Genomic DNA, 27,116 nt, shown 5'->3' on the forward strand with positions numbered 1-27,116 from the left:
TTATTAGATTATTTAGATTTACATTTGATTGATCATATCTATAAAAAAAGGCAGTTTTTCCTTTGATAGTTTATAGTCGTCGACATTGATATATGTATCAAGCGTCTCCAGTAAACCATACACGTTGTTTTTTGTTTGATGTACTTGACCAGTAGGTGGCACCGGCTCCCAAGCACCGGTGCAAATAGAAGAGCCAAACATACAGGACAGGTAAAATTGTATGCATCTTTTTTTATTTTTCCAATAAGTATTGTGTATTTTGTATAGCTCCCATTGATCAATTTCAACTAGTTCTCACCAGGTGAGTTGGTTTTCATTCCAGCTGACCGTGCATGACAAGTGGAGCACATACAGGACTGGTCATCAATCAATAGCAGGGCACATTAAGACATTTAAAGCTTTTAAAAATAAAAGAAAAATAAACATTTTAAAACGAAATAAGGAAATAAAAGATAGGTTCTGAAAATTATAAAAGGAATGTGCAGTGCAAGAAAATGTTTTTTTTTTTAAAAACTGGTAAAAATTACTATGATAAAATTTCATCAGCAATGATTTGACACAATATTTAGCGTAAAGAGTGTTGCACTGCTGTTTAGAGAGATCTTAATGGCTTACTTATTCAGGAGGCTCCTCGTTAAATTACCAAGTGGTGTGCAAATATGGATTTTAATGGGTGAACCACTCAGACTGAAAATAGCGGGTCTTTTTCTAACCCGATGTTCGAAGCACATCTTTAATTTGGTTGATCTCGTTTCAACTGATTGCCCAGCTTGGAGCATATTTTTGATAAATGCCACTGGATTGTTTGCTAGTTAATGTCAGGTCATACAGTAGAGTGGTCGGCAATCAATGAAGAGCACACTTCAAAAAAACAATGGTCACCACTGGATTGGTAGTCATTTAATGTCAGGTGGACCTCTGCTATTCGTGGTGGACGGCCTGCGAATAGCAATTATAATTGATGGCCATTATAATTGTGCTGGAAAAATAAATAAGATGAGATATACAATTACCTCGGGCTGCAGCCTGCAACTAACAATTATTTTAATGATCAATTAGTCTGTTGCTTATTTTGCCGATTAATTGATAATCAGATTGGAAAAAACCCTCTTTTTAATTTCCACCCCTTTATTTAAAAAACAGAACATTATTTCAAATTGAGGCCTCAAAGAACAACTCTAAAATGCATTTGGAGGAAGCCAGAGAAAGCTACCTGGATGCAGAACATTTCCAGTGAGTTAAAAAAAAAAAAACAATTCCAGTGAGTTCAAGTGTTCATTAAATGCAATTATGATACGTAACATTCGCTCTTTGTAAGTCAACTCCACCGTGTCAACATTTGCTACCTTATGCAAATGTCACTCACTTGTTTTTATGCTAATAAGGTGGAATCATTAGTGTCAATGCCAGTTTTTCACGTTCCACATAAGACGAGCTGCGACAAAGGGGCTGTCAGCCTCGGTGGCCTCATTTTTTTAATCATTGATTGCTTCTCAGTGGGATGACATGCAAAAACTATGCTAGTCCGGGATTAACTGCCTCAACGTTGACGCCCGACCGCTTTACAAACAGCATTTCCTATTGAGAGCTTTTTTGGAATAATAAACAGTCAAACCCACCATAAAAGATGGCAAATGTATGTTATTTTTATACAATAAAAACTATGAAGTGCAATTTGTCTTGTAAAAAAAAAACATTGTAACAACACTTTTTTCTGGGGCTGGAACAGACCGATTTCATTTCCATTTAATTTCAATGAGAAGAAGACATGATTTGAGGTATGAACATGATCACGTAACAAAGGGGTTAGGGTTAGGTTTATAGATTTGGTATCTTAATACGGTTTCAAACTAAAGTCATCTTTTCAACCTATCTATCAATTCGGGATTAGGGTTGGAAGGGTTTGGGGTTAGGGCTGAGGGTTAGGGGTTATGTTAGGTTTAAGGGTAAGGGTAAAGTGTTGTAGTATGGTTTCAAACAGCTTGTCAGCTTTTCAAACACAAAATATTTCATACATTTTAAAATGAACTAGGTCAATCCATGATTACATTTTTTAACTAAATTCATCATTCTAAAAATTAAATAGTTCCTTTTTTGCAATTTATTATCCTCAAAATGCTGGCATTGCCATATCATTGTTCCACTCACTCACTCACTCACTCACTCACTCACTCACTCACTCACTCACTCACTCACTCACTCACTCACTCACTCACTCACTCACTCACTCACTCACTCACTCACTCACTCACTCACTCGCTTAGCCCACTCAATCACTTGCCAATTTTTTGGACACTGAAATAGATTAGGGAGGATTATAGATGATAGAAATTTGTAAACAGGAATTATCAACCAGGTTTTTCTGCCATGACATCCATTAGAGCGATGTAGTAGTTACGCTACGTAGTGGAGCGCGTGCACAACGCTCTTACATATTGAGAGCGTCCTCTCCAGCTGTATTGCTGTCTGGGGTGGCAGCTGCACTGACCAAGACTTGAAGGCCCTGCAGCGCATTGTGAAAACGGCTAGTAAGACTATTGGTGCTTCTCTCCCCTCCTTGAAGGACATTTACACCTCCCATCTCACTCGCAAGGCGACCAAGATTGTGAGTGATGTGAGTCACCCCGCTCACTCTTTGTTTGAACTTCTGCCCTCTGGGAGGCGGTACAGGAGCCTGCGCTCCCGCACCACCAGACTTTCCAACAGCTTCGTACTCCAGGCTGTTAGGATCCTGAACTCGCTCCCCCTTTCAGCGTAGCGTCCTGTTCTTGCTGTATGCTCACTGGCTCGGTTTTGCCCCTCATATTCAATGGGTTATTGGTCTGTTTTTATTCATCGCTCATCTTATTTTATTTATTATTTATTATTTATGGTTTGTGCCTTCTTGTTTTTGTTTTGTGTCGCCTACTTGTATGTCTCGTCACCGTGGGATGGAGGAAACGGAATTTCGGTTTCTTTGTGTGTCTTGACATATGAAGGGATTGACAATAAAGCTGACTTTGACTTTGACTTTGATATTCATCACACCTGATAAGCAGCTCCTGGTGGATCAAACTGCTCGCCCATTTGTCAATGTGGGAACTTTGTGTGAAATGTCGCAGTATTAGCTAAACACAAAGGACAGATTCACCTTGGCAATATAAAAACACCATTTCATCATGTCAGTGTGTTTTAAGGTCGGCAGTGGTTGTATTAAGCTAAACAACTAAAAGACCGCCATTGTGTTCTGAATCATGGATGGATAAATTTATATTGTGGCTTTTCAGGGACTCAAGGACGCATTACGGTAAGTCACGGGGAAACAAATATGGATCTATATTTGCGTACTACCTTGCTTTACGAGTGCCCCAACTTACAAGATTTTACATGCATTACATACATGATGTTACTTGGCCACAGCCACATGAGCCCAAAGAACAATGGACTGCTGCAGAGTAAGTTCCTCCTTTAAATTATTTACTTTTGTATGTGAATTTAATGTCTAGCCTCTGCTTCTGTGCGGGAAACCAAGATAATAAAAATAACGCCACTGCTTGAAATATGATGCACGAATAAACATATTGAAAATAGGAACACTCATTATTTTATTCCAATTCATTGAAATGTATCTATATAGTAATGCTGAGACTGGAATACAGTTTATTTTCTTTTTTTTAAAGCTTGATTTAAATGATACATTTGTTTAACAGTTAGCCATTCATTTGATAATTCACTAACAAAACAGCAATTTTGTAGGTAACAAAATGAGCTGGATAGTTTTTGTATTATTATTCCTCCGGTGTATTTTTTGTGCGCTTGAAATTGCTTCAAATTTGAATGTTTAGCATTCACAAAATAATAGGAAGTGAAACTGGGCCTCCGAAGCTGCTAATGATAAGTGTGACAGCAGTGCAGGAATTTCCTATGAAAAGTTGAGAGGTAATCATACCTCAGGACGTGCAGTGCAAACAAATCCCAGAAAAGCAACAAAATCGCTTTCAAAGGAATACATACATAGTGCCCTGGATGAACTTTAATGGTCCTCCTTGCGGTAAACAAGAGAGACAACCAAACTATTTGCTGTCTACTCAGAAACATTAAAGGAGATTTTTTTTTTTTAATCTTTGCAGGTATAAATAAAAAGCTCTGACATTCACTGATCAAAATCTACAAAGGATGAACAATTCCAGTCTACTTAACATCCTCTGGTTCTCTCTGATGCAAGTTAGGCTTTTGTTACCATGACAACAGGGTGACGCTAGAGCAGTGTTTATGCATATATTGATTCATATTAAACTAACCGCAAGGCAAGACTGCTCATCCAAAGTCTCATTTATGGTGAATAGCTAATTAAGTGTTCAGAGCCCCCCAAAAAAATGGCCACCAAGGCCCATACAGATGAATGACAGTGGTCACAAGCTGCTTTTTTTTTTGCCAGTGGTACTGAACATAATTTAATGCATCATGATGCCACGTATTAATATTACAGCATAGTAAAGACACTCACACAATCATCTGGTAACACGATGAAGACAAAAGACATTGAGCTTCACCTCCATTAACCTACGAGTTGACTTAATATTTCTGCATGTCCTTTTGGATGAATGTATAATTCAGTCTTGTTGGGGGAGAAAGATGATTGCTGTCCTCAGTGTGCACAAAGAAGGGTCCAGAGGCGTGCTGCAATCTGATCAAAAGAGCACCACAAACTGACTGGAGGTATTTTCCAGTGACAACTTCACTGATTCGAGGTATTTTCTTGGGTGGGGATGGAACATAAAATGACCACACGGTGCCACCAGTGAGTCACATCATATGTATGTTAAGGTGTCAGTGGGTGTTTTGGCTTTTCAAGATAATACAGTGAACCCCTCCCCAAGCCTTGTCTATGTATGACCTTTGCTTGTTAACATTAAGTTAAGCAGATTTCAGGCGAAGCTGCATTTTTCTTAAAAACGTTATGTGATACTCTTTATGATTAGGATGATTGTAAACTTTCATTTGGAAAACTGCTCACATTCCTTTTCTCAATTCAAGGCAAACATTTACTAAACGACTACTTGACTACTTGTATTAAAAAGAAAGGGAATTAAGACCTCAAGCGACCACTATACACTATTTACTGGATCTGACAAGGAGCAGCTACGTCATCTGTTAGAAACGTCTGCCGCTTCCAAAAGGACTCTGGCCTTAAAAGGGAAGTCAACCCCAAATTGTTTTTTATAATTCTGCCACTAGTCTGATTAAATATTCCTTCAAAAACCAACAAATGAATGACTACTGCCAGTCTTTTTCTACATTACACGACGTATCTTCACATGAGCCTTGGTTTTATGTTTGAATTCCAAAGAAGACTGAAGACTGGGACACACTAAACCATATAATGCCATGACAGTTTGTATGGGTGGTTTCCTTTTATCAGGTGTGGGAAGTGCTGACAGGGGGTGCACCATCAAGGATGACAACTTGCATCCGCACATACACACTTTTGTGCAAAATATCGTCCTTACTGTGCGATGTTGTGCCACGAAGACCCTGAAGACGAGATTACAGCCATGCTGCGCTCGTATGGTATTTACATTAATATTACATTCATACGTGTACCAAACAGGCTGGATTTACACTGCAGTGTGGTTTCAAGTCATGAACATAAAATAACACACTTTACAACTCAATATGAGGCATGGAAGTGAACAATAAAAGCTGCAAGAGAAATTCCCCTCCTTCTCCCAATCCTCCAAACGAACATCAAATGTTGATGGCATAAAAATATTGTTTATCCCTTCAAGCCTCTGGTGGCTGAACTAAAGTTTATCCCAATGGATTGTTATGGGACTTCCTTTTATGTTGCAACGAAGAGGCGCTCAAAAGCAGTCAGGCTATCCTGAAGCCTCGGGTCTCATGCTGATTGCCATGTCTTTTCGGGTATGTGCTACCTATTGCGCCTGGTAACGCGTGATAATGGGAAGAAAGGTTTTCATATTATGGGGGAGGGGAGACTAAAAAATCAGGAGATCTGAATTGGTGACAAACAATTTAACGCGACACAATTCAGCACTACATAATTCTGATTCTTTGCACGTTTTCAGCAATTATCATCAGGCATGTATTCAGAAACAAATCTCTCGATTCACTTTAAAGGGTCTTCAAATTAGCAACGACCCCCAAAATAATTACACCTGGTCTGACTCACAGCAACACTCACATTCGTCGCTCGTGTGTGAGTGCTGAGACGCCAGCGTGCCCCATGGGTGCTATGCTCCTGTTTTGGGTATTAAGTGAATGTAAATGTCTCTTCAACCCTGAGGGGATTTGATTTGCATTTTTTTCTACCTTGATGCAAAGCTGAATTGTTCCATATAATTGATGCAGTGTATAGCCAGTCTGACAGAGAACTTTCCCTCTTGATTTTGTATTTTGTCATTTACATCGATTTCCACATTCTGCACTAAACAATGCACAAAAATGAAGTAAACAACTTCAAGCTTAATTTCTCTAAGGGTAAACAGTTGTTCTCAAACTGGGGTCCACAAGGGAGTCTGAAAAATAATTTGCAATAAATTATCATGTTATATCATTCAAATGCGGTGGGTGACATGCCCAAAAAAAAAAAAAAATCCAATAACTTCTCATTACCTTAGCTTTGGGCTAATTAAAAGCTCTGATATACTTGTGAAATATCATCAATATTAATTTATAGTGCCATCAAGACTTCCCCCTGCGGTGTAAATAAGCATTTCTTTTTATTGCTAAAACTTATGTTCAGCTAAAGCGAGGATTATGATGAATCCTCTGTGAGGATCCAACCAGACCCAAAAAGTTTGAGAACCCCATGCCTTGACACACGACGACTGACGTCAGGTCACTGTCATCGTATTAGGAAATTATTGCAAATTTATAGACCTTCTCATAATGTTTGTAAACATACACGCCAGGGTACTAACTATTGTGTTTTGTTCGCAAATTTCATTGCATTATATACAATGACAATAAAGGCGATCCTGATTTTGAAAAACCCTAAAAAGAAATATTTTCCAAGTCCTTCACAACAAATTGTGAGTAGGATAAATCAAGTTTATATCGTAAATTCTTCTTGTTGTATTTGTTGCCATGTCTAAAGGGATGGACTAGGAATCGAACCTCGTCATCGTTTGTGGACTGCAAATGTTTGATTGGGTTGTCCTAGCTTAATCTAGCAAAACATCACGGCTAGCTTTCTAGCTCACGTCAGCGCTACAGTGTGATGCATTTCCCTGTCAAAAGAGCCTGTGTCAAGAATCTGAGCAGCACGTCAATTGATTAGCCAGTCCTTCGAGGATCATGTTAACCACAGTGTTGAAGTTCCCACCACGTCTTTTTTTGAATGAACTTCCCATTTAATAGTAAAGTCCTTTCACCACTGAGTCTGCCTTTAAAGCAGTTCATCTCACGTAACATCATCTTCATGACTCACATTTAAGCTACACTGGTTAAGAAAAGGAAGGCTAAAATCATGATTTAAGCCATTGACCCTGTTTCCTCAATCGCTCTGCTTTAGTCAAATGTTTACAAGCGGTGCCCTCCAAGATTACTTGAGCTGTAGCCACCCAGAAATACGTCATGGTCAAAAGGTCCATGTCATCGCGCTCATCCTGAGTAAAGAGCAATCCTGTTGCTGTGGTTTGCAAGGATTGTCTCAGTCACCTCATGAACACATGCCAGGGTTCTTGTGCTTTGAAGGTTAATCCTCATTCCTTGCGCTAAATGGCATTCTGCTCCAATAGGGGCGGGTGTTCTTTCAACTGTAGAGGTTCACTGCTTTGGTTCTGAGGCTGCAGGGCGTCGGGCACACGGCCGCCATCATGCAGGAGCCTCGGGGGCGACATTCGACCTGGGTCGGGATTGACGCTTTGCCACCTCCTGTCACTGGGCTGCATCTCCAGAGTGGGTGTGTCCTTGCAGCAGAAATACTGATGCCAGATCTTACGGAAGGCCGTGCGGAACTTGTTGATGCGGAAGGCGTAGATGATGGGGTTGACGGCAGAGTTGCCGTGGGTGAGCAGGATGGCGATGTAGAGGAGGAGGATGGGCGTCTGGCACTCAGGGCAGAAGAGCGTCATGCAGTTGATGATGTGTAAGGGGAGCCAACTGACGGCAAAGAGAAAGAGGACTAGCGCCAAGGATTTGGCCAGGTTGAGCTCCTTATCGTAGTACTTGTTGGGGTCAGTGTGGCTGCCGGTCAGCTTCTTGCTGTTGAGCTGCTTGTGGATCATGTAGAAGATCTCGGCGTAGATCAGCAGCATGAGCAGAAGCGGCGGCAGCACCCAACCGAAAAAGTTGAAGTAGACCATGTAGTCCATGCTGATGACGTTCTCAAACTGGCAGGTGACAACCAGGTCGGAGTCGATGGAGCCGTTTTGCTGCAGACGTTTGAGGTTGTTCCAGCCCAGCATGGGGGTTAGGCCCACCACAAAAGCCACCGTCCAGCATACCACCACGGCCGCGCCCGCTCGCCGGGGCGTCACCACCTGCTTGTACCTGCAGGGGCCAATAGAAGGGAAGTTTTAACTTAGCACTGATAGCATAATGTTAGTGTATACAACATTAAATGTGATCTAAGTAAAATATTCTACATTAGCAATGTACAGAACAATAAATAATAAGGGCCCTACCGACTGAATTAGCTAGATCGTTTAATAGGCTCATGTTAATTTTTTATTTTTTACACACAAGCGTATTTAATCAAACTTTGTACATGTGTGCAAATGTTCGGCCACTTTTAACAAGACCTCAGAGTTTCTCTAATCTGCTACATTTTCATGATGAACCTGATGAGAGCACCAAAGGCTTTGTGATATTGACCCAGATGTCACTTGTTTCGCGTGCTGAATGTTTCATGTGAATGAAACCACAATCACATGGGATATGTATTGCTCTATATGGCAGTCACAAAAAATACTATCAGGGCATTAAATGAGAAGCACACACTAAGCCACTATGGTGTAAATCCAGCCCTCTGACATTTGTGCACATCTCGCCTGAAGCAAAAGGAAATGCTCCAATTAGGCTCAGCTTTCATGCGTTGGATTAGTATTGACCAAGAATGTATGTGTTGGGACAGCCACATCACTAAGTCAAGGAAAATGCCAGTAATTCACACGCTTTGCCTTTTATTTTCGAAATGGTTAATTAGTTATAATAAAAACAGGAATAAAAATAGAAGGGGTTATTTTATTACTATGATCAAATGTTGACGTATTTTACATGCACATTGCTTCACCTTGTATGAGGTGAGCCAACAGTCATTCTATGTCCCACAATGAAAGTTTAAATCATTCATGCATGTGATGTGTAAATATAATTGTCCTGAGACAAAATGTATAAATGTAGCTGTAGTTAACTTGATTGCTAAAAATGATTTAACACACCTAATATATCTTGAGCACCCCCTAAAATGACCCCCCCCCTCTCTTAATCGTAATAATAAAAATGCATTAGATTTATATAGCAATTTTCTGGACACTCAAAGACGCTTTCCAGTGCATACATTATTCATGGCCTCACACATTTATACTCCGGTGGTGGTAAACTACATCGGTAGCCACAGCTGCCCTGGGGCTGCCAGTGTGCGCTTGTGGCCCCTCCAACCACCAACATTAGCACCCACCTGTACACCGCCCATTAATCTGTCCGTCCGTTCTTCCCTCCCTCCGTAAATTTTAAGAAAAAAAAGTAGATTTAATTCTAGACCAAAAAAAAGCAGGTCAACTTGAATTTAACCAAGGCGCAGACAGACAAATTGGCGCTCCGCCGGTGTGAGTGCTGTATGATGTCATATCGGATTATTTCAATCATAAATATAACACCATCATGGGACAAACCGAAATCATCAATTGAATGGATTATAATCCCCATCATCAGTGATCATGTGATGCTACCTGCTTTAAAAATATATAATAATAATAATAATAATAATACGACTACTACTACTATTATTGGTGGTACTTCCACTACTACTACTACTACTACTACTAATAATAATAATAATAATAACCATGTAAAGGGTTGCATGCTACAAGCAAAAAAGGAGAAGCTTTCCCATGCTTTTATCTCCAGTAGACATGATTATTGTAATGGTCTTCTGATGAGATTACCCCAAAAGAGCATAAAACAGCTGCAGTGGATTCAAAACCCTGCAGCTTGGGTTCTGAAAAAACACACAGAGATCTGAAAACCTCACTCCAGTCCTTAAGATTTTAACAGTGGCTGTAGAACAGATTTTCAAATTTCTGCTACCGGTATGTAAATCACGAAATGATTTAGGTCCCGAATACCTAACAGAAAATTTACTTGAATATAATAGTAAAGGAGAAAATCCTGTTTTAAAACTATGTACCGTAATTTTCGGACTATAAGTCGCACCGGAGTATAAGTCGCACCAGCCATAAAATGCCCAAAAAAGTGAAAAAAAACCATATATATGTATATAAGTCGCTCCTGAGTATAAGTCGCCCCCCCACCCAAACTATGAAAAAAAAACGCGACTTATAGTCCGAAAATTACGGTATGTTTGTATGTACAAAGCATGTCTTGCCTAATATGTTTTTAGCATGTTGTGTTTGTTTTTGTTTCTTTTTTATGCGTTTAAGAAAATAGGCTCTCCATAATATTGCACTTTAAAAATAAAAGCAATATCAGTATTAAATACCATGTTAAGAATGAAATAGTTTGTGTATTGTGAGTTAATGCTTCAATACAATTCAGTGTGCTGTTTCTTCTGGTGCTGTACAATACAGTCATACAGACACAAATGATGAGTCACCACAATGATCATCTCAATGACTCAGTAAAGGGTGATAATATTGGTCATAAGTATAGAATATACAGTGAGTCTTGTAAAATGATCTGTCTATATGCGTTGCACCACCATTGGTGTTCAAACACTTCAGAGCACATTGATGCTAGTTTTGTTAGCCTGACATTTGAATTTTCTCTTTTTTTGGCATTAAGCTAGTCGGGTCATTCCTAAGGCACAGTTGTTTAGTTGTTTTAAATACACAACATTGTTGAGCTAAATTAATCAAATTGCATGGTGGTTTATTACCTGTTTTTCTTGAAAACAGAAAATTTCAAAATGACCTGACCTGCCTTGACCACCAAAGTTTGCACTGCATTGCTGATTTAACACGTGTATATTTTGCCATTATGATAACGCACCACTTTATTACTCAGTAAGCTCGGGGTAAACACTGATCATGTGATGTTACCTGGTAGGGATCTTGACCCTCAGATAACGGTCAATGGCGATGGCGAGCAGCGCCAGGATGGAACTTTGCGTGAGAACCAGAACCATGCAGGCGACCAGCAGGCAACTGTAGAAGTGCGTCTGCAGCCCGATGCTGATAGTGATGGCCAGTGGGATGACCAGCGCCCCGACCGCGATGTCAGCCAGCGCCAGCGACACGATAAAACAGAAGGTGGTGTCCCGCAGGGATTTGTTAATCCTCACCGCCCACACCACCATCACGTTGCCCACCACGGACGCCACCGCGATCGCCACCTCCATGCCGATGTAGAGGGACAGCAGTGCTCCGGGCATCCTTGACGAGGATCACGTCGGTGGAGGAAACAAGCACAGAAAGAAGACGAAAAAAACCCTCTTGAGTTTGACACACGCGTAATTTGGGTTTAGTGTGTCCAAGGGCAGGTGCGGAGGTTCGTGCGTCCGCGGCGCCGATGCGCGCTACTTCCACTTGGCTGCATCGCCTACAGGAGGAGGAAAGAGTAGAAATGCGCGCGCGGGGCAAGAGGAGGTGGGTGATGGGTGGGGGGGACTCCACGACCGAACAAAAGAGAAGCTTGAAGCAATATCGAGAACCCGTCCAACTACGCGCGTGCATGTGCGCCAACACGCATGACACCCCCTCCTCCTTTTCCTTCGACCCCCTCAGTCCTCGTGCAGTTGCTTCCAAATAGCATAATAACAAGTAAAATATATATTTTTTAGGTACACAGTGAGGCAAAAGTCCTAGGAATTCCCTTGAACTAAAGATCTAGGTCGTCTCGCACATTTCACAGATGGTTTCAGTTTCTCCCTTCTCCTACTCGCTGTTTACTTTCAAATCACACGTCTTCAATGTTAGCCCGAGCCAATGAAAACAATTACTACATCATCTACATCATTTTATTTTTTTTACCTAGAGACGTTCATACTATAGTATTAACTGTCTGGCATTAATGAACGGATAAATAATATTAGATTTCTTTTCTGACAAACTAGAGAGTAGGGATATATCCCTACTTATATACTTATATTCAATATATTTTGATATGTAATACTGTCTGTACAAGTTCTGTGCTTCATCATGGAACGAATTCAACTCTGTGTCAAGATACCATTTCAGTAATTTATTGTATATATATTAAATGTGCTTACCCCAAATGCAACTCATTGGATTTCTGCTGAACAAAAGGTAGATATTAATCTGTCACGGCCACATTAGATTTCCCTGTGTGGTCCGTGCAGAAGTGTGTGTGGAGATTTGAACTTCGAACTGTTGCCAACGGTGTTGATAAAAGGGGAGGACAAAAAAATGACAGATAGCCACATTTGCATAACTTAATGATATCCAACATACAAGCTCTATCATAAATGCAATATATATACTCTTCAAGCTTGCTAATAAATACAATGCTGTTGAATGTTTTTGTAGTTTAGGGATCCCCAACACCATCACCTGAAAGCCAGTAACACCCCATGGAAAGGTAAAGAAAATTGGGTGGAAATGTCTATCGTAAGACACCCAAAAAAGTCTCAACAACACGTGTACTGAAGTAAAACAGGAAGCATCACGAATTATGGAGGAGCCGTTTTTTTTTATGCTTCTAACTTTGACCATCAGGAAACACAATTTTCAATGACACACTCACCACATCCATCGTGTCACACACTGAACACACTGAACCTTTGTCTCAGGTACACACACACACGCACGCGTGGCATTGACGTTGATATGGTAAGGTTCAAAGTTCCATTGTACCCGAGGGCGGCAGCTGCAATCGTGACATGGTTGCCATTACTTCCTCAAGGCAGGCGTGACCGCCGAGTATGTTCGAGGGAGTCCCGAGTGGCCCTCACTTATATATTATGGAGCAGTGACGTGCAGAGAGGCTGCATTCCACATTACTGAAAGTGAAAGCAAAAGCGCCTTGTCAACCTTCGGCCGAACACTAAGAAATATTTGATCTCAGTCCCAGAACTAAGAACACTATCACTGCTATAAAGGTTTGATATTGTGCCTAAACAGTTGAGGCACAATATCAGTGGTTTGTGGATTCAATAATAGAACCAATTTGATGGAGATAGGTTTGATGTAAATCTATTTTCATACACACTTGGCGGTGTTGTCTGCCTTTCGCCCGATGTCAAGCTCTGGTACCCTGAGCGGCGCTGAACACAAGAAGCGGTGTCGGGAATGGATGGACCTTTCTTTGCGCTTATAAAAATAAATTTGTATGTGTGTCATTGTATTTGATTCATCTCAGACCTAATTGTGTTCATTTGTACTTGGTTGTCATATTGTTTGATGCAGAGGTCACATACAATATCTACAAGCCACCAGAATGTCTAAAGTCCTTCAAGTTCAAGCAAGTCTTAAGTCATAAACTCCTGCTCAGTCATATATTAGAAGGACAAAAAAATATGTTGATATGACTGAACTTCATTAATAAAATAAAATGTAGAAAATAAAATAAATCATATAAATAAATCTGATAAATCATAAAATAAAAATAAAACCAAGACATTAGTTTGCATACATTAATTTCATACAGATGTACTAAATGTTCTTTTTGTATGTCAATTTTATTCTTAGAGCTGCTAAAGCGCTTTGTGTTACGATCAAATTGACGTGCATTCGTTTAAAGGGGGCCTGCCACATCAATATGGCGAGTCCCACATCGCTGGTTAAATGACTGCATTCTGTCTGATGGTGCCTAGCCAAGATGTGAATAAATTAAAGCATCCCCCTGACAACATCTCACCAGTCTATTTATTTAGCTGAGGGACAGTAACACGGATTAAATTTTGCCTCAGTGCCAATGTGCAAAGTTATCAAAACACAAATTGTATGTAATTGATAGTAACAATTCATTTGGACTTTTGTACAATCTTTTCTGTTTTACTTTGACTTAAGCAAAAAAAGTCTCATTTTACCTGAGCTTTTTTTTGAACACAAGAAACTGGATTTTTACTCAAGTAGGTTACTGTGAGCATTTTTGCCACTTTTGATCGATACAAAACTTTGCTGGAAGGGGAAAAAAAACAACAGCAAAATGGTCAGCATACAGCAATCGATTCATTAAATTGCCTTAAACCTTCCGCTCAGGAATTATAGACATATTGCGGTGACAGTACAGTATGCAGTCTGAAGACACGCCCCATCTGGGTGGGCACGTGAGTGCTCCGCATGAGCCCTGGAGGTCAAGTCAATGTGTTCTACTGAAGGAAAGAAGCAGCCATATGGTCCTCACACCGGTGCCTCGACACCAGTTCACTTGCCTAAGAAACCATTTCAAAGCGAATGTTAATATTGGGCGTGGCAAAAGTAACGTATTTAGTGCTAATGGAGTTGTATGAGTATAATAATTATATTTCGGTCATATTATTACAGTTACCAAGGCCAACAACACAAAATGAAACATAAGGAAAAAGACACGAAGAGGAAGTTACTCATTAACCCATTTACAAGCAGAATTTTCCATTTGTCACTCATAAAAGTAGCTAGTTGAATTTATTGTTCTTGTTTGTCATTGAGCTTGGTCCTTTGAATTCTTAAGAATGTCTCTTTATTCCTTTCCTATCATAGTCAAGACATACATAACGTGGCTGAGAAGTCATTGTTTTTCAGGTCATCCACAGTCAAAAAAAGTTGATTCAGGGGTGAGTACCCCTTCAAGAACTCAATGAATCAACCATTTTAAAAAAAGCGAAACCCACTCTAGAACTCGGAGATACGAAAGCCAGAGCCGAGATTCGAGCAGCGAACCTCGGAACTGATGTGCACACATTTAGCATCAGAGGCAGTCAAAAATAGCCCAATCCCTACCCACCTTTGGTGTGTGGATTTCACGTGTTTACTGACACATTTTCCGCATGTGGGCCTAATCGCAAATGTGTGCAGGCTGTTTCCTGTTAAAACATCTGCGGGAATTATCCTCGGTGGGTAGCATGAATTACATACGCGAGTAGCACTCGCACTGCTGTCATTTTAATTTGTATTTTTATGGATGCTTTGTTGGGGGAACATTTCAGAGGCTCTGCGTTTTCTGCAAAGTCATCTCATTCGGTGCTGGTATGAGATGACGTGGGAGTTGTTGCACGACGGAGTCTGCGGTTTGACTATCCCACAGTGGACGACGCCAAAAGCCACTGTGGGGAATCACCTCGTAAAAAAAACACCCTTCAAAAATTGCCAACATTGTCACTTGGCTCCACTTCCTGTTTGCATTCATACATACTTTATCAACAATTGAAACCCAAGGGTTTAAGAACTTGTCCGAATTTAAAATTTTATTCTATCTCATAAATTGGTAATTTGCTTTATTGTAACATAATTTTACACATTTATTTAATGCGTTGATTTGTATGTCTTCTAAACTTGACACGTCACATACAAGAGTGTTTTTAAAAACCATGTCATATTTGAATGATTTAAAAAATGGCTAAAAATATCAAATGGGGCTGAAAAATTAAGTGGACGGGTCCACTGCATGCGTTGAAACCACACCTTGCTAAACTGACAATCAAATATCACTTTTACGACCGGGGAAAAACAACAGAGGTGGGCAATTTACTTAAGTGCGCTGGTCCGTCATTCGTCCTTTGTCCACAACCTGGGCACCCTTCCGTCATTGTCACTTTGTCCTTTTTCCTCCGCCCTTGTTATTATAAAAGGGTCCTTGTGCATTGTTAGCACTGAGTGCTAAACAGTCTACAAAATGACCTGCGAAAATGCCAAGCTTAATACCCCAGTCGTGCTGCATTTAAATAGCAATCATTCATATCGAGAGGGCTGCAAAATTCACAAGGAAGGGATAACAAGAATAAAGCAACTGCCATTTCTATGTCATTCATTGTTCCTTAGGAAACAAAAACAGTGTTTTGATTTTCTGTACTTAAACGAGGAATGCCCCATTTCTTCAAACTCAGGCTAGATGGCAACCAGGCTCTCTATGGAAATCTATCTTCAAACATGTATAACCTACTGAAAAACAAATCACTGAATTCACTTCACAGGGTCTTTAATAAAAAACGCTTATCAGCAGCGGTTGTATTTGTGATTATAAGAAGTGCATTTGGGAGACTATCAGAGTACCCTTTGCTGAGAAGATGGATGTGCTACATGGGTGACTTTGTGTGTGTGTGTGTGTGTGTGTGTGTGTGTGTGTGTGTGTGTGTGTGTGTGTGTGTGTGTGTGTGTGTTGACATTGCCCAAGCATCCAAGTCAGCATATGAACTTCCTGTTTACAAATGACAACTTCGACTTTCAATAATGTGCTAAGTCAGGAGTGTCAAACTAATTTTCATTGCGGCTCACGACGTACTTATGGTTTCCCTCAGACGACCAATATGAATGTGAAAATCACACAAAAGAATAATCACCTCATTATATTATTATGTTGACGCAATCACCAAGCTGAGATTCAAATTGACCATGAGACAGATGTGCTAACCACTCCATCACTGTGGTACCCTAATTTTGCTTCTTCATTTTTTTGCAACAAAATATACTGGGAAGACTGGTCATCTCAACGCCTCTTCTTCCATGGCCAAATACCACAATGCCCACAATTTTATTTTCAAATGTCCACACTAGTCACCCAGTAAACGACTTCTGTGGCATCTCTGTCCACCGCGCGATAAGCGATGAAGCTATTCATCTCATGTTGTCTTTGTTTGCCGAGTGTCCCTGGCGATAACGGCGCAATTCTTCTTCTCGACAGTGACCGCTCTTGTTCAAGATGGCTAAACTGTTTCTCTAAAGGAGAGGGAAGTCTGTGTCAGATCTAATAAATGCGGCTGCCGTCTGGCCCGGATGTCCTCAGAGACTGCCAATAAAGTTCACAGAGGGGCCTGGTTTTCAAATGACCATGAAATAAATAAATGAATAAATAAATAAATAAATAAATAAATAAACACTGGTGATATTTTGTCATTTGAACATGGATGGAAATCTTTTTAATGATCCCAACAAAATGATTTCTCATCAAATTTGAATGAATTTAAAAAATACATATTTTTTTCCTCATTTCAAATGAGTCTCCTTTTATTTTATTTTTTAGTTTTATTCGAATTGGAATTGAGACGGAAATCTTTTTAATGATCCCTACAAAATGATCTCTTATCAAATTTGGATACATTTAAACCAGACATTTTTTTTCCTCATTTCAACTGAGGCTCCTTTTATTTTATTATTTTAGTTTTATTGAAATTGGAATCGAGAATCCTTGGGAATTATAATAAAATTGAGGAACCGGAACCAGAATTGTCCAAATTCAAATGATGCCCAAGTGTAACTTGTCCAACACTCGCCCAACTTGCCAACTACTGAGAGTGACAGTAACTGCAAATGTGCTGGGACTCCATATGACAATATTCTCTGCTTATTATTGCATGAACATGCTTCAGACTTTTTTCAGTGAAGAAGGTACGATAATTAAAGCATCCAGAGAGCTTCTAAATCTCCATAGTCAGCACATTCCTATGAAATATGGCTCTTTGTTAAGAAGGCTCAAGCAACACTCATGAAAGAGAATACAGGAAGCGTTGTGGAATAAATCTTATGAAAGAGGCTGTTTTATTCCACGAGTACACTAAATATGACATTTGCTGACGTTTTACTTTACCAAGGAGGTGAGTAAAGGTCATGCAATTCGCTTCGATTTATATCATGCTCATTTTCAACAAAGCTTATTTCAAGGAGACGGTCGAGAAACACTTTCCTCATACTTGAAGTGACCAACTGAAGCCAAACAGGAAAACACTCCGTGGAAGAAACCTCTGAGCTAATAGAGTGAGAGAGAAAGAGCATCAAAACCTGCAGTGTGAACTTAACGATAACGATTAAAGATTTTTTGTTATCGACTACAATGTGATAAAAGTAAGGTCAAAGTCAGTAAATCGATGAAGTCATCGGATTTATTTTCAGCAGACTAGCCTACAGCAGTCGCCAACCTTTTTTTGTGCCACAGACTGTTTCACTTGAGATATATTTCAATGGAAATCATAGGTGGGCATCCTTCGTCCCTGACCCACGTGGGCCCAGTCTGTCCCTCGTTGGCGAGAGCCAATCGGCGTTGAGAACACAATTTCCACGTCGCACGAATGAAACATCAGCTCTGGAGTCACTTTCCCTACCAGGTCAGGTAACAAATGTTGGCAAATGAAATCCCAAGGGAGCCTTTTGATACAGCGCCAGTGATTCAGTGCATCATGTACTACAAGAGTGAGCATTTTCCATATAATGACGCTTTGAGATGAATATTTAATATCAACATTTACATTCATATGGTGCTCTCAGTTATGAAAGCAAAAATTTTAATTGCACGGTATAATAATATGCATGTTTTGACAAATGCTGTGGCCATCTGCATAGTCAGAGCAGGAGTGCAAGATTTCATATAAGTATTTCTTACCACAAATGCTAATAAATACACAGGATAAAAAGCAAATCATTATTTTTTGAAGAGAGAAGTTGTCATAAAGTTCCATTTAAGTATGACAAAGCATAGAAGAGACGCAACACGGCACAGCAATGCAACTTTGAAGCAAATGGAACTGTTCATGATGAAAGAGTTTCCAGGAGTCTTAATAACATCTCTGTGGCTTACAGCACTTTTTTTTTTTCTAAGCCTCCCGTGAGTCGTGAAAATGAGCGAATGGTCACCACGGCCACTTTCCCGCTGGAGTAATAGCAAGTATTGCTTTTGTTGCCATAACGAGTGGGAGCACACTCCGGTATGTGAAGCGAGTGAGTGCCCGTGAAAACGCTGCAAGCATTTTCACTCATCAAGTCAGCACTTCATACACTTATACACTATAAGCATGCATTAGAATCATTAATGGCTTCGACCCAACTTCATGTTTGTTTCTTTTTCCGATCACAATTACACGATCATTGTCCCTTTTGTATGTTATTCCATGAATCCTTTTTAAATTACATTGGTGTTGTTTACAGTGTTCCTGTTGGAAACACTCATGAATAATGCAAGCCAAGGTCAAGGTTCTCTATCAATTTGCTTTGAAGGAGCCTCAGGAGCATCCTGGCTATTAACCAAGGGCAAGACGTCATGATCTTGCTTCTACGCATACTGATGACTAACAGTAGATAACCTTTGCAAACAATCCCGCTGGGACAAGACACAGCGAACGTAGGTTTTAACCCGGTGGCTTTGGATATGAAACAAAACAAATATGTATACATTAGCGGAAACAAGGCACTTTGGAATAGTTCAAAACAGTAAAATAACAAAATCTTCCCAAAACAAGTCAAATTAAAATGAACTGAGACAATAAGTGCCTTGAGGGATTGGGCTGATTGGTGCAAACAAAAAAACCTAACATGAAACAAAAGTCAATCTAATCATAAGAAAGCCCACACAGCGCAGAGCAATATGAACCAAAACATTTCTGGCCTCCACTAAATTATCTGAGTAATTGTTTGCGCCTTCTCCATTTTCCGTCAGATTGCAAAACCCTCTTAAATAACACGAGCTCCACCACTTTTACACGCCTTGCCATCAGCACGTACATTTGTGAGTCAAAACGCAATTTAGCACCCGCTATGTGGGATCTTATTAAATCAGGCCCATAATGAGCAAGCTCGGCATCCGGGGTGGTTTTGCTGCATGGATCATGTTGTCTGCAGACAATTGGCATCTTTAAAAGCAAAGCCCAGTTGGGTATACATTTGGAACTCTGGAGGAGTGGGGGAAAAGATTTGCCCCAGATCTTTTTTTTGTCCTTTTATCTCAGCATAATTGTGTCTCAGGACCTTTCCTGCGGCACCGATGACAGTTTCCAGCTCAATTTTTTTTCAGCTGTTCACAAAGTTGGATTACAAAGCCCCACGGAGAGACAAAGTCGCTTTGACCGTTTAGGAACTTTGATTACACAGGATGTCATCTTCACTTTGTCCAGTTCAGACAATTAGGCACCCACATTATTTTAGTGCCGCTTCCTTAAAAGCGAGGAGCAAATCACCTCCCGCCTCTCGCCATTTGAATCCCTGCAAAGTGCTTAGGCAATTTGGGTCATGAAAATTCCAGCCTGCAAGGGAGAACTGCTGACATTTGGAATCTGAATTTTCCCTGATGTGCTTCTGTAGGCAGTTCAGAGGCGCAGGGTTTAATTCCAGCTCTGGCCTTCCTGTGTGGAGTTTGCATGTTCTCCCCGTGCCTGCGTGGGTTTCCTCCGGGTACTCCGCTATCCTCCCACATTATTAAAACATACATGGTAGGCCGATTGAGCGCTCCAAATTGCCTGTAAGTGAGAGTGCGGATGGTTGTTGGTTGTCACTGTGTGCCCTGCGATTGGCTGGTGAATAATTCAGGGTGTCCGCCGCCTGAAGACTGCTGGGATATGCTCAAGCATGCCCGCGACATTTGTGAGGACAAAGCGGTTCAGAAAATGGATAGATTGATGGACAGTCCACATGTTGGCAGCCAAATCTGCACAATCAACACATACAATGTAAACGGTTCAAAAAGCTTGGAGCGGTATTATGTAAATCCGCAGCAATTTGACAATTGTGAGAAGAGTTCACACAGAGACATTTTTAAAAATAGTCCTAAACTGAAACAAAATATTGGATCGGTTGTTGTGTACATGAGACATTAAGAATTCACTTTTACATTGTATCTGTGTGCTTGTCCTTGCACCTGGCAAAGTTCAGATGCTACATTTGCCTGCTCTGTAGCCTTTATTTGATTATTATTTCATTTTGGTGTGTCTGCTTCCTGCATTAAAGGATGATAATCTCTCAGGTATTGATTTGAGCAACGTGAGATGCAATCCAATAGCCAATATCACGGCCGCCATGTCGACAGCAGACTATTTTGAGAACAGCGTGAGCGCTTATTAATGATTCATGTCACCAAGTGCATTCCACTGAGACGTTGCATTTGCATGCATGCTTCCAGAAATAAAAATCAAACAACAATCATCCCACTGAGGTATTAGACCAGGGGTGGTCAAACTTGGGTAATTGATTATGTGAATGGGATGGTTGTCTGTCACTATATGTGTGGCCTGTGACCGACCGATGACCATCCCAAGGTGTAGTTTGATGTGGTCTGATCTGGTCAAACAGGATAAGCAACATAGGAAATTGATGGATTGATGGAAGCCCTATTAGTTCTTTAGTCCGTCCCACCATCAACAGTCCTTATAATTCGCTGAGATCTACCGGAGTCAAGTTCCTGTTTGGCATGCACAAACTTGGCCAATAAAGCTGATTCTGATTAATGAAACTATTTTGTGGGTAATTTAAATGTAGTTGGTGGGTCGGAATTCACATGTAAAACGCTATTGACAGGCTTAGGATTGGCATCGAGAATGGCAGCATTATATCCCTTAAATTAATGGCGATTTGAATACAAACAGTGGAGCAACACGTGTAGACAGACAATACTCACAGGCATATATTATTTATCTTCTGTGGGGGAAAAAAAGACAAATATTGCATCATCTGTCCTATGACATTGATTTGAAATATGGACCTCTTTAAAAGCCTGGTGGACAGGTGTTCAAAACAAATGCTCATGCTAAAACACCTAGCAATGCATCAATGTTTTTGTGATGTCCGTACCAAATGAACTCAATATGACTGAGCTGAGCCATCTGTCTGCTTTAAAAATCAAATGTGGCCCATTGCCACAAAAGTTTGCTCACGTCTGTATTAAATCCAAAACACAATGGAGTGGGGTCACGGTGGCTGGAATCAAGATGAGCCCCACTGGGGAAAAGTGAGAGTGAGAGTGATGTTAGGTCATCATCGCTGTTATGCACACACATCCATTTTGTCAGTCAGGTGTACTATCTGAGCTGAGGTCAGAAAAGCTCTCTGAGGAGCTGCTTCACATTAATGGCGGAGAAAGGATTTATCTTGCTGTCATTTTATATATCATTAAAACCTGGCACTTGAAAGGGGGGGTGGGGGTAGACTTCCTATATCCACTATAAAATTGATATCCCTGGATGATTATATATTTTTTTAAGGCATAATATTACAGGAAGAAAGTTTGAGAAAAGGAGGCTTGTTTTATTTTGAGAAACATTTTTTTTAGAAAAGTTTTGTCCCCACAATATTTTTCTTTTTGTTCTGGTAAAAATGCTACATATTTTTGTTTTTATTTATTTTTCTTAAAAATTATTGTAAAGAAAATAGGATAATTACATTAATTACATTATTATTTATATACATAATTACAGAACATTCTGACTTTTTTCACTTTAGCTGACTTGTCTTGACCCTTGGGAAAAATGTTTTCATAAGAACTAGAAATGACAGAAAAAGTGACAAAAATCCATACACTATTAAGGAAAATTCACAACTCTACACAGTATTGATTGAAAGTAAAAAAAGAAGTGTTAGGTGCCTCGCTTGTCCAGGTAATTATCTCTGCTTGCAAGCTGCTTTGGTTTTTGTGTTTCCCCCTTGCAAGAAAATGTTCTGTTGATCCCTGCATCTTTTGATCCAGTTTGCGTATTTACTTCCCTGCAACGCAGTATTTTTATCTCCAGTAGTGGAAGCAGCAACAAACGGGGCAAAAGAGAGAGAGCTTAGTGACTTACTGAAATTAAAACAGAAAAACACGAGTGTCCCTCATCGCAAGGACAGGAATCGGAACTGAAAATCGGTATTGAGTAAATTCAAAAGAATACAGGTGAATAGAAATGGGGCAGCCACTACATATGATTTAATGCAAACATCAGTTATCCGGAACAGAAGACCTTGGCAAAGAAAAATATGATCAGGAAAAGACAGATGCGAAAAGCAGCAAAGTGGATTGAGAGGAATAAAAAATTAATTCAAAACCAAGCTCTCTTTTCTGAGATTCATTTAGTTCTTTTTTCCGCCGCTCTTTTATTGTGTTTTGTGTTCAAATTTTTTTTTTTCCATTAAGCGAACTTCCTCTTTGTAGCCGGCAGTCCAGGCCATCCATTATTTACCAGGTTTATCCCGCGGAGGCGCTTACTTGGTTGGCCTCAAGACGGCAGCCTGCCAAGTGCTGTTCATTTGATTTTAGCTTCCTTGTTCACCTTAACTACTCTCTTGTAATCAAATCGATTAACTAAATTTGACCTGACTCCAAAGACCAAGAGAAGAAATCTTCTTCTGTTAAGAGGAAGCCTTGAAGTCCCATGTCGGAAACTAAACAGGAAGTTGGCAATTTGGGCTTGAAGTAGACGCTTTGGGCACATTTCCAGAAACTTTCAACTTTTAAAATAAAGAAATTCGGTTCTCGACTATTGTTTGACCCATCAACATGAAATTGGGTGGACAACAGGATCTCAACAGGATGCCCAAAAGTCCCTGGGGCCCTTGCACACCAAGTCCTCCATTTTATAGCAGCCATCTTGGGCAAACTCCAGGAATCGTACTTTGATAAACTTCTACTGGGGAATTAGCCAAATGAGTCCCAATCAGAAGCAAGTACACCAGACAGATGGGCAATGCTAAATTGCCAGGATTTTTCTTCTTTTTTTGCCTACGCCTTTGAATGAATATTGAGCATTGTGTCAGTTTTATGATTATTTCAATCTGTCAACTTTATGTTTTCTAAATCATACAACATTTGGGGTGTTTGAATGTCGAGGTAGTGTCGAAAAGACGTGCTTTCATTTGTTTCAAATGATGCGTAAATGACGTCAGAGCCATTTCTTTTGACTACTCAGGCGAGCAGAGCCAAGTGCAGCTATGCCGAGCCAAATAGGTCCATGCAGTGGAACAGGGATTTTAATTGCACGTGGAAATCTGTAAATGTTGGCCCAGGATAAATAATCTGGACGCACAAGCGCTGTTTGAACACAGCTTGGCTCAGGCACGGAAGACTGAACATTGTTCCATTTTGTTTTTTAGTATCCAGAAAGCATCAGCAGGAAACAGGCCGCCCGACTCAGGTGGTTGCGTATTGGCCTCTGAATTGGAAGGCTGCACATTGGATCGTTAGATTCGTTCCAGAAAGATAATCAAGCACACCACATTGGCCTTGTCCCATATTAAGGTAGCATCGTCCAAATAAGATGACGACGTGATGGAGCGATGACGGAAGTGTGGTTAAAATAATGATGACGGAATGACAAAGTGACGAATGACGGAAAGGGTCAGTTTGAAATAAAGACAAAGTGACAGTGACGGACGGTGAGTGGCGAATGAGGAGACAAAATTTACTCCCACACTCACCTTTGGTCATTTAGCTTCATTAATAACTGAAGGCGTTTTTTTGGCTTTGAATAATTTAACTTGTCATTCATGTAACATGGGTTCATGATTGTGTTAATGCTACATGTATGGTGTTGATGCTCTATAATCCATTTTAAGTGCTTTTCCACCATCTTGTGGCATCTGTATGCAGTTCTAGTAAAACCCTGCTATTCATGAAGGTCAGACACCTAGTGAACCCATAAATAGAGAAAATACATAAATAATTGACACTCCTTTATAAGTATCATGGAAAAAAAGATACTAAGCAGGTGATTGAAAAGCCTAATATAAGTAAGCAGGGGTTTCCGCTAATATTCAAAATCTGAATTGCAAATATGCTCAATTAAGAATAAGGTTTTACTGTACGTTCTAGACAGATGACGGTTGCCAAATTTTCAACACTATGAAATGTTGGAAGAACATGATGTAGGTGTTGGATTAGCCATTCGAGGCTTTTCTCGAAATCTGGGAGGAAAAAATCGCAGTTTCACCAACTGATTCAGAGCACGGCGAACAAATGTTAGAAATTGCAACCCGCGTTGGTTTGAAGCCGCAAATTTCAGGGCTCTTGCGTTGATGATCTCCCCCTTGAATCTGCCTCAATTGACGTGAGGTACGCTTCAGTGGCCCCTCCTCCACCTCACCCGCCATGGCAACAAAAACCAATAATCCGTCAGTGAATGACTTGACATTATCAACATTGCGCTTTTTTGCTTCACGATTGACCTTGACAGTTCTCAGGTTTCTTTTGCTTTTGTCAAAAATACTCAAGGAACAAAAATGATAAAACACACAATTTTTGTCTCACAAAGAATGTCTGAGAACCCGCACAAACACCCTCTTTTGGTTCACCGTTAAGTCTTGTGCAAGATTCACAAAAGCAGAAATAGTACTAGATAGAAACAACAGCTGGAGGACGGATGAATGTAAACAACACCAATCATTTCATTCCCGGACGACGCAGACAAGAAAATACGTGCCACCTGTGCAAAGCAAAGAGCCTGCTGTTCACTCAGATGATGAAAGCACTATAGCGTCTCAAAGAACAGTAAATATGTGGCGGGACCTGGATTTAGCTCCTAATTGAAGTCACGACAATAGACGACACATTTTTCATGCAATCATGAATATTCCATGTTTTTACCAAACACACGGCAGAGAAATCACAGTTTGGGGTGGGAAAAGTATTTAGCTGACACTAGGATTCTTCTCCACCTCATTAGGCGTTCGCTGCTGCGCTTGTTAGTCATCTTTACAAGACAAACACTCCAAGGGAGAATAGCAACAGTGCTGAACTGTCTCCATTTTTAAACAATGTGTCTTTGCATATTGATGAACGTCAAGGCTTGGGAGATACTAAATTTTAGATCCTAACCCTTTCCAAACAGCTTGCCGTTCTTAAATGTACGCATTTAGAGAGCTCTTCTGTGCGAGGAATGATTCTTGAGAAAACTAAAAACCGGAGTCATTTAAATAGAACCTGTTGTAGTATACACACCGTGATATTTTTCTAAGTCTGTATTTCGAATGATCCCGATTTTCTCAGTTTTGATATTAAAAACTTTTTGACTTGGCCTAGGCGGCAAACCAAGGCAGCCGTCTGTGAAAGCAGACAAGTAATCACCACGCCAAAGGCCTACTGGTTATCCTCATTATCGGAAATCACTGATGTGTGCGTTTAGCGCTCGGAGAAAGCGGCAGCACTCATGGCAGTGAGCCGCAAAGCAGCACTTTGCTTTGTGGTTGAGCTGTTTCAGACCATTGCTTTGTGGAATCAATTGAAATGACTTGGAGTTTTTCCCGACATGATACAATATGTACATATTTCAACTTTTTTTTCCCATCATTTTATTTACAAATGAGCGGGCCCATCTGTGCCTTTTCAAAATCAAATGGTACAACAATTTTCCCAGTGCTGGTGTTGTGTGTGTCCCATAGTGAAATTTGAGATCCCGAGGTAAAGTATGTTGCATTTGTCCTGACTCAGATTCCGCCCTTTGTCTGCATACGACCTTTAAAAGTAGAGATGTCTCGGTGGCGTCTTCACACAAGCGCCTCTTCCCCCTCACTTCCCACACACGGAAATTGATCCCTCCCAGAGCGTCCATTAGTATTACATGCTGGCATGTCGTTAGGGTGCAGAAAAGTGGCCGAGAGAGGAGATAAAGAGCCTTTTTCCTTTGCACCACTCCCACGAATAAAAATACAAGGAGCAATGCCGTGAAACTCAATATAAGTCCAATTTCTGAATGTTACAAGGAACATAGAGTAAGTGACTTTTGAATGTCTTGGATACAAACAGTTGTAATTTTAGAGTGGCTGCTCCTTCAACTGGGAAATTATAGAACCAAGTCAATCTTTTGTTGTCTGATTATTTCTCAAAATGTGTCTGTGAGTGAGCCCTTCTCAGTTTTGGGACTTTGGGACACAACTTGGTGAATTTATACATAGTACTGCACACGCTGATTTTTGTATCTACACGCAGGGATGATTTCGATGACGTTCCCTCAAACAATTCATTGCTCTGACTAGAATGATTCTGTGCCGGACCTCCGTTGCTCCTCATACCGCCCTGGGCAATGAGTTTGGCTCTCTTCCTGTGACCTTTTCCTTCAAATCGGCTCATGTAAGACCCCCTGCTTTATTGGACCTTTTGAGACTGAGAAAGTA

General features: G+C 40.4%; 1 protein-coding gene across 1 annotated transcript; it reads right to left on the reverse strand.

Moving 5' to 3' along the window:
- Positions 1-5,898: 5,898 nt before the first annotated feature.
- On the reverse strand, positions 5,899-11,745 carry adora1b (adenosine A1 receptor b). Its single transcript, XM_037245073.1, has 2 exons — positions 11,226-11,745; positions 5,899-8,496 (listed from the first exon to the last, which is right to left on the reverse strand). Exons 1-2 carry the CDS (start codon positions 11,555-11,557, stop codon positions 7,719-7,721), a joined length of 1,110 nt encoding a protein of 369 aa, XP_037100968.1. The 5' UTR covers positions 11,558-11,745; the 3' UTR covers positions 5,899-7,718.
- Between the last annotated feature and the right edge of the window lie 15,371 nt (positions 11,746-27,116).

The sequence above is a fragment of the Syngnathus acus genome, chromosome 2 (assembly GCF_901709675.1).
Source record: "Syngnathus acus chromosome 2, fSynAcu1.2, whole genome shotgun sequence".
Classification (NCBI taxonomy): Eukaryota; Metazoa; Chordata; class Actinopteri; order Syngnathiformes; family Syngnathidae; genus Syngnathus; species Syngnathus acus.